Source organism: Telmatherina bonti (assembly GCF_933228915.1).
Source record: "Telmatherina bonti genome assembly, chromosome: 16".
NCBI classification, from domain to species: Eukaryota; Metazoa; Chordata; class Actinopteri; order Atheriniformes; family Telmatherinidae; genus Telmatherina; species Telmatherina bonti.
In genome coordinates, this window is record NC_136614.1 from 12,749,255 (window position 1) to 12,757,389 (window position 8,135).

At 38.1% G+C, this 8,135-nt stretch overlaps 1 protein-coding gene across 1 annotated transcript in view; it reads right to left on the bottom strand.

The window, feature by feature from the left end:
• Nucleotides 1-7,403, bottom strand: part of ift172 (intraflagellar transport 172) — a 54,962-nt gene extending 47,559 nt beyond the window's left edge. The window contains exons 1-13 of the mRNA XM_079255261.1: nucleotides 7,269-7,403; nucleotides 6,706-6,849; nucleotides 5,508-5,620; nucleotides 5,364-5,403; nucleotides 4,025-4,090; nucleotides 3,712-3,791; nucleotides 3,503-3,590; nucleotides 3,202-3,416; nucleotides 2,948-3,071; nucleotides 2,767-2,862; nucleotides 1,346-1,507; nucleotides 1,201-1,254; nucleotides 981-1,081 (exon numbers count right to left, since the gene is read on the bottom strand). Coding sequence (XP_079111387.1) covers nucleotides 981-1,081; nucleotides 1,201-1,254; nucleotides 1,346-1,507; nucleotides 2,767-2,862; nucleotides 2,948-3,071; nucleotides 3,202-3,416; nucleotides 3,503-3,590; nucleotides 3,712-3,791; nucleotides 4,025-4,090; nucleotides 5,364-5,403; nucleotides 5,508-5,620; nucleotides 6,706-6,849; nucleotides 7,269-7,307 — 1,322 coding nt within the window. The 5' untranslated portion in view covers nucleotides 7,308-7,403. The remainder of the gene's footprint in view (nucleotides 1-980; nucleotides 1,082-1,200; nucleotides 1,255-1,345; nucleotides 1,508-2,766; nucleotides 2,863-2,947; nucleotides 3,072-3,201; nucleotides 3,417-3,502; nucleotides 3,591-3,711; nucleotides 3,792-4,024; nucleotides 4,091-5,363; nucleotides 5,404-5,507; nucleotides 5,621-6,705; nucleotides 6,850-7,268) is intronic.
• Nucleotides 7,404-8,135: the final 732 nt, after the last annotated feature.

Sequence of the window (8,135 nt, forward strand, 5' to 3'; positions counted from 1 at the left end):
GACACAGTCTATTAATAAATTACATTCATGAATATTAATAAATTTGATATAAAGTTGATAAAAAATGATATCATATTCTAGTTTCATATATCATGTTATAAGGTCATATTAACAATGATATTAACATTAATGTTCTTCCCACTCCTCTGCATATTTTGTGCTCAGATTAGATGGTCTGATAAGTCTGCTTGTTTACTTAAACATTTACAAACTTATTTAAATACCTACATCTTAAAAATGCAAGTTAATTTTTCTGCTGCTCTTTCTGCTTGGAATCCGGTGTGAAAACCACCTTAATCTTGAGGAACAAACTGGTTTCACTAAACCAGTTCAAGCTACTTCTAAGCATGTTGCAGAATAATACGTTTTTAGCCTTTCGAGGCAATATGACACAAATTTCCAACCTAAAAGCTCATCTTCTAACTTGTTTTAATGGCTCAGTAACGTATTTTCACATTCTTGTTGGTGTTACGACCATGAGAGTGCTGCGTTTTGTCTTATAGCACTGCATCACACGCCAGGAACTGATTATCAACACACTGGTTGTTTTAAACAGCCACTATGGCTCATTGTTAACTAAATAAAGACAAAAAAAGACAGTAAATGAGATAAAGACAAAAGTCAACAACAGATAGACTTTTACAGACTGGAGAGAGCCCTGAAAAGAGACAGGATGCAAGTCATTAGTTCTGCTTTCACTGCAATATTTTCTATATAATATTAATATATACATTAATTTCTGTTATTTTGTTGACTGTGTTTGTATTGTTGTGTTACTTCTATTGACCCATGCTGCTGCCTATCTTAGTGTAGCCTCTTTTTGAATCTAAAGAGCTTCTATTTGCTGGTAAACAAAAGCTAAATGACACCATGTCCATCTGTTGTCAGGACGATTGTAAAAACAGATAAAAATGGCTTGATAGCCAAAAAAATGATTAAATTCTCGCTATGATGTATGTTATGAGTAATACTGTACCTACCTGATTAGGTGGGGATTCATAAACTCTGTCCTGACAGACCCCAGGATGCCGCTGCCGTACTCCACCAGGCTCAGCTCCCCAGCATTAAATATCATGCACACCTGAAAGTATAAAAAAAACTGCAGTAAGTACAAGAGAGTCTGCAGACACAAAATATCAGCTCCTTAAATATAACCACAGAGGAAGACTTTTCTAAAACAACTCGAGTGAGTAGTCTTACCGATTCATTCTCGAAGAAAAACTTCTCATTTCCTCCAGAACCAGGCCAAGGTACCTGAGAGAGGAGGAAGGAAGCTGAACCGACATTCTGATACAAGAGTCAGAGCAAAAGTCTGCAAACAACACAGTTACACCTTCAGTGTTACCTCGCTTAATCTATTTGTCAACAGGTCACCCAGCAGAAGAGTGTCTGAGGTGTGAGCCACCAGGTAGCGATCTTTTCCCATGATTTTGACTTCTTCTACCTCATAACCATAGTGGGACTTCAACACCACTCGCGTTCCTGTGGAGAGGTTCCTCACGATCACCTACAAGACGAGACAACTATTATTTTTCCATGTATTTAAATTAAACCAGGTCTGGTGCTTCCAGGAAACAGAAACATACAGAACCTGGTTCTTCGTAGCTACTTTCTGCACGGCAAACATAAAGATGATTTCTCCTGTCTGTTTTTAAACAGCTATCGCACTCGACTGAACATACATGATCCTCAAGATATGCCGTGTTAACTGATGACTGAACTGACTGGAAAATATAATTACGCATCATATAAAAAATCCTTACTTGTGCTCCAGTTTCAAACAAATTTTATTTTAAAGAATAATTAAAAGGACTACATTCAAATTTTATTTTCTGGCACATTTAGCTTATCAGTTAGTATTGAAGAGTACAAAGCAGATAAACAAAAGGCTGGATGATCATTTTCAGAGCTTTAATTGCTTTTGTCTCTTTTAATCATCAATCTGAGGTGTTTGCTGTTTGCTGCAGAGAAATTCATTAGATATGAATCATTGCTTTCAACGGGGTGATTTTAAGTTTCCAATCATCTGATAATTGGCAACAGCAGGACGGCAGAGAACAAAACTGATTATTTTACTTTTTTTTTTTTTTTACTTTTATTTGTCAGATTACAATCATGTGGTTTTATAGCTGCAACATGTCTTAGATTTTCATTTTTCTCACTGCAAAAACTCAGCATTAAAAAACAAGAAAAAAATATACAAAAATTAGGTAAATGTTGCATAAAGGTGGAGTATGTAAGATTTTCTATATTTTCAGAATAAATTAACTAATAAAATAACTACAATCATAACTAGATAGTTTTTTTGAATATGTATGTTCCAGTCTGTCCATATTTGATGCGTTATTAAATTACAAGTTTAATTAATGACAAATGACAAAAAGCACTTTTTTTTTTTTACTGGTAGGCAAACATTTATGAAGGGTCTTTGTCATTAATTAAACTTGTAATTTAATAACACATCAAATATGGACAGACTGGAACCTACATGTTTAAAAAAAAAACTATCTAATTATGATTGTAGTTATTTTTTTAATTAATTTATTTTGAAAATATTGAAAATCTTACATACGCCACCTTTAAAATAAGATAAATTATCTGCCAACAGAACAAGAAAATTTGGCTTAAAACAAGAGGAATTCTCTGGCATAAAAACTAAGAATTATCTTACCTTTAAAAAAAAATAAACATATGTGTACTCAATTTCAGATGTTTAATCTTAGATTTCAGTTTTTGCAGTGCTTTCAATGCGTTGACCATTTCTACCTGACTCAAGCCGACGTAGGTCATCTCAAACTTGTTCTTATAGATGGCTCTCCTCAAGCAGCAGTCAAACAGCTCCACTCCTCCACACAGCGTTCCCTGTAGACACACAGAGCAAACCACCTGAAAATGTAAACTCATGCAATACTCAGCAAGTTTACACTGAAATGGAGAAAGTAGTTACGGCACAAAGGCGTGATCCGTCTTTCTTCCAGGCCAAGCTGGTGATGGTGTAAAGGTTAGCTATCTCTTTAGGTTTGGCTTCATCCCACACACCTCTCCTCGGAGCCCAGTTAAACACCCGCAACCTGGACACAGACACGGAAGAGAGACAACTCATCACCTCCAGCTGCTTCCCTAAATGCGCCCTTGAGCGCATAATTAACACCACACAGACAGTTAATCTGTGTCATGACTGAAGGACCGCCAGACGCTGACCGGTCAAAGCTGCCAAACACCACCGACTGCCCGCTGGGGCTGGTGACGGCCACGGTGAACTCCCTCTCCGTTTGGTCACGGCTGTAGTCGAAGTTCTGCAAGATGTGACCCTCCCTGCCGTACGCCACCACCTTCTTATCGCAGCCACCCACCATGATGCTGTTAGCACCCCAGGCCATAGCATAAGGAGGGCACGGGTGCATCAGCAGCTTACCCTGAAACACGACATGACAGATGGAAGTTTTATGGTACAGATGAGAGACAGGCATGGAGGAAATAGGAACAAAAAAAGATGACTGACCTGTGACTCTCCTGAGCCTTCACTGTCGAAGAAGTAGCGCACAATGGTCCCGTCGGCGTGGCCAGACAGGATGCCTTTACCAGAAACACTGCCAGAACGCAGAAATTTCACAAAGGACCATAAATGGAACCACTAAACTTAAAAACTGGTGAAAAGTTGAGTATTTAATATTTATAAATATAGAGAAATATGGTAAATATAGTATTTACTTGGATGCCAGCGAGACGACGAAGGACTCAGTGGCGTAAATGGTGGAAGATTTATTTGTCTGGGTGTTGGCAAGCCGAACCTGTCAAAGCAATAAAACTTATGGATTTATTTGCTCCTAATCAGACTCATTTTTATTTGTTTCTTTTGTACTTGGGAAAATTTAAACCCTCTGTGCAAACATTACTTCACTTCTTACTAAAATGACCCAACCATTCCACGCCAAAAGCCTGTATTTCTACTGATGTGGCATCAGAGCAAAGTGTACATGCAGTAAATTACAAATAAAGACGAAGACGTGTGTTTCTGACTCACCTTGCCATCGACTAACCCGAAAACAATGGCATTCTCTGCAGGCCAAAGCAGGCAAGTCACGGCACTCTGCAACACAGACGGAGAGGTAACACCATCAGGTTAACGCTGCTGAAACTGATACTTGTTTATTTATTTTCCTTTGTCAGGGACAATGCACCAAAAGCATTGAGCTTAAAGTAGAAATGATGCCCTGTACCAGACTTAGCTCGTGTGAGGTCCCCGGGCAGGTAAACAAACAAACAAATATAGTTAAATTACAAAAACCTCTACTGTCATGGAGGTACCTTATCTCCTTGATGATTAAATAATCAAGTGCACACAAGAAGTAGGACTTGGGTGCCATAATTTATGTTTAATTAATAACAATATGGCATATATGTTATAAAATGCTCATCTTGTATTGTTTTTCATTTTAAGACTTGGCTGCAGTCATGCCATTTAAAACTGATCACTATTTTCTGGATTTATACGATATAAAAGAATGAAAAGAATATTAAGAATATTATATTATATAGAATGAAAAGAATATAATAAAAACCTCTGCAACAGATCCTGTCTGTGGCTGGATAGTCTGGTCTGTTTTAACCAAGCACAACAACATGGCACTCTTAAAATACAACGCAACTCAAACAAACGCCGCTTCGAACTAAAGATTGAGCATCTACATACAAGCTGAGCAATACTGTAAATGCAGTTCGGTGCAGGAAGGATGCAAAGACCTTCAAAAAAGGGGAAACTAAACAATCACATGGCTCGAAACGAGAGCGCAAACTTTTCAGGTCAAGACTAGGCAGTCCACCTGCATCTCAAGCGTCACAGACCTCCTTTAAAGACAACCATAGCAACATTTTGGACAGAGAAGACAGATGGCTTGAAAGAGAACTGAAAAAAAAGCCATCTGTGTCAACCTGGAAAAAAAACAGAGGTGGTGGCCTTTGGAATCACCTGTCAGCTATATATAATGCAGCCTTGGCATCTCTGACCGGATGGTTTGCTTACCATTAGCCCCCTTTGACTCACGTCACCATACGTCAACACTGAATGGGCCTCGAAGAGGTGTTGATGACCCCAGTAGAGTTTTAACTACTTGTAAGTTTCCAACAGTTAGTTAGGAATGAATAAGTCGTCTGAATGTGATGGAAAATATCTTCAAATGTCAAAAAGTTATCATTTGTATAAAGTTGTGCTTGTTGTTACAACAAGAAAGGTAAAACCAAGGTAAAATATATTATTTGTCTGACCTTCATAATTCCCACCAAAACTCTAACTTACTAGATTTACTTGCTTCTTCCTTTTCAGGGAGCTGCTCACTGTCAGTAAAGGAAACTTCTTTACTCACCGTCTGGACAAATTTGTTGCAAATGGCTTTCTTGTCCCCCCTGTCAGAGAGAACAAAACAGATTTAAATCTGTTCAGATGCATGAAACTGCAGTTGAAAATTTAACTTCAGTTGGTGAAAATGAACAGAAATAAAGGATAATACCAGTCCTCCCCGATTCTGTAGACAAAGATGATGTTATCAGACTGGCCAATGGCGATCTTGGTGGAGTCCGGGGAGAAGACCAGGTCATTGACCACGTAGCTCTGTTTTCCGTACTGAAAAATGTCGTTCACATGTCACGACAGAAAACCCACTATGCAACATGAGTAATAACAACTACAGCAGAGGAGAGAGGTCAACATAATTTGGTTTATAACAGAAGTATTAAAGTTCCCAGCTGACCAGGCAGGTTGTTAACAGACACCCTGCATGCTTGTGATTTTCCAACCAGAACTCCATTTCCCAAAAAGTTCAGATGTTGCATAAGATGTAAATAAAAGAAGAATGCAATGATTTGCAAATCTCAGACCCATATTTAATCCCTAACAGAACAGAAACAACATATCAGTTGTTAACAGTGTTCCTGAGCCCATGAAACAATTTCCTAGAGAGTCGAGGAATTAAACATGGGCTGATTGGATGTGTAAATCATTGAATTCTGCTTTAATTCCATTTCACACAGTATCAGAAAATTTTCTTTAAAATTAAGTTTAATCCAGCACAATTAATGTGCTAAAGAGTGTGGAAATCATTTAATCTGGTTCAGTTTAGTCAACAAATGTGTATCTGATTAGTGGAGGTGCCTTTAACAGAAACAACATATCAGTTGTTAAAAGTGTTCCTGAGCCCATGCAACAATTTCCTAGGTAATTTTAGACAAAATTCTTAACTAAATCACTCATTGCATCTAAAATACCCAAAGCAGATTCCAGTGTAGTGCCGATTTCAAAAATCATGTGTCGGTCTAATGCAGTGTTTTTCAACCTTTTTTGAGCCAAGGTACACTTTTTCCCACTGGAAAAATCTCAAAGCACACCACAAACAATTTTCTAAAGCCTATATTATTAATATAAAGTCCATCTTGTCAAAGTGTCTTGAAAAGAAATTCGATGAACACAAGAAAAAGGAATTTTATGTTCTTTCACCTGGGTCGAGGCCTGTTAAATGAACACAGAGCTGCTTTTCAGACCAGTTAGGTGAAACTGGATCATATCTTATGGCACAACTGATGATCTCCCACGGCACACTAGTGTGCCACGGCAAAGTGGTTGAAAAACATTGGTCTAATACAATGCTTCTTTTTTTTCTTCTACAATATTTTGGGGCTGAGTTACATCAGATAACACGATCTGTCTGTTACCTTTGAGTCCAGGGGTTTGGTGGAGAATTTGTCCCTCCTTTCTCCCTGCTCATCATAGAGCAGCACCACTCTGTCCACTGTGCAAACAGCAAACTTGCTGTTGTTTGGAGCCCAAGCCATGCATGTCACTTTAGCAGCACCCTCCTATGGAGACAAATGAAACATTAAAACAGATTGTAGATCTCCGACTTGCACTGCATTTGGCCAACCACTGTTTCTGGACAGTTAAATGCCTGATTTTACGCTTTTATGGGATAAAACTTATGTAATATGTCCACACACTGCAAGAATACCATTTTAACCATGAGTTAGTTGTGAAAGATATCGTAGTTAGCTCAACTTAGTGGCTAAATTGAAATGACCTTACAACTATTAGCAATCATTTAAAAATTAAAGTTATCTATTTATCCTCTAGTTTAACGTGAATTAATAGAAATAATTACATGTTAAAGCGTCAAGCTATGTTTGCAAATAGGCGGATTTTGTTCAATCTAGTTACACTTTTTCTCTTCTCTTTCTTTTTAGTGTTAGCCGTCGTCCAGATAACCAAGCAGCAAACTTACCTGGGGGGTTAAAAGTGTCTTAAGATGCTTCAACTGCATTTTCAGAATTTAAAAGGAAGCTCAAAAAAGCGTTATCGGTGGTGAAATGTTTAGAGTTTGCTCAGTTTTCTGACCAGCTGCAAGCTAGCAGCTAGCAAGGTGGACATCTTTGTAGTAAACATAACGGTGATCTCCTTAGTTACCGCTGAGGGCGGGGACGAGTGGTGCGTTTAAAACTGCGGGAAAATGTAACATCGCGTGTGCGCTGTTTGGTTGCTTTGTTTTTGAGATTTTTACATTAATCTAATGGTTGTGACATTGTCTAGGTTGTTTAAGTGTGATCCAAAATGCTCAGAAGTCTTTGGTATCACCTATAGGTCGCGTAACAGAGTGGCGCACTGGCGCAAGACGTAGGAAGCAAAATCATCATCACAAAGCAAAAACTACTGGAGATGCCGGGGATTGAACCCGGGGCCTCATACATGCAAAGCATGCGCTCTACCACTGAGCTACATCCCCTGCGTCTTGAGCCGGTTCTAAATGATAACTTAAACGTGAGCAAACATCTACTAAGTCTTGTGTAGTAGATGTTTAATACGTTTTTCCATGACTATCGTCCACATCCTGGGAGGAAAATAATTGCACATTGAATATTGACATTTTTTCACCAACAATTATTGTGATGTTCAATTTCAAGACTCCAGTAAATAATGAGTGGTTGATGAGTTTTAAAAATACAACCAATCAATCATAATTTTTTTATTAGCTGTCAGGTCAAAGGATTTCAGTAGAAAGTCATATGAGGCGGTAGATGAGGTCGACATTTGAACAATAAAATTAAAATTTAACACGTGTCATTGTATAAAACAAGACAAACTGATCTTACAT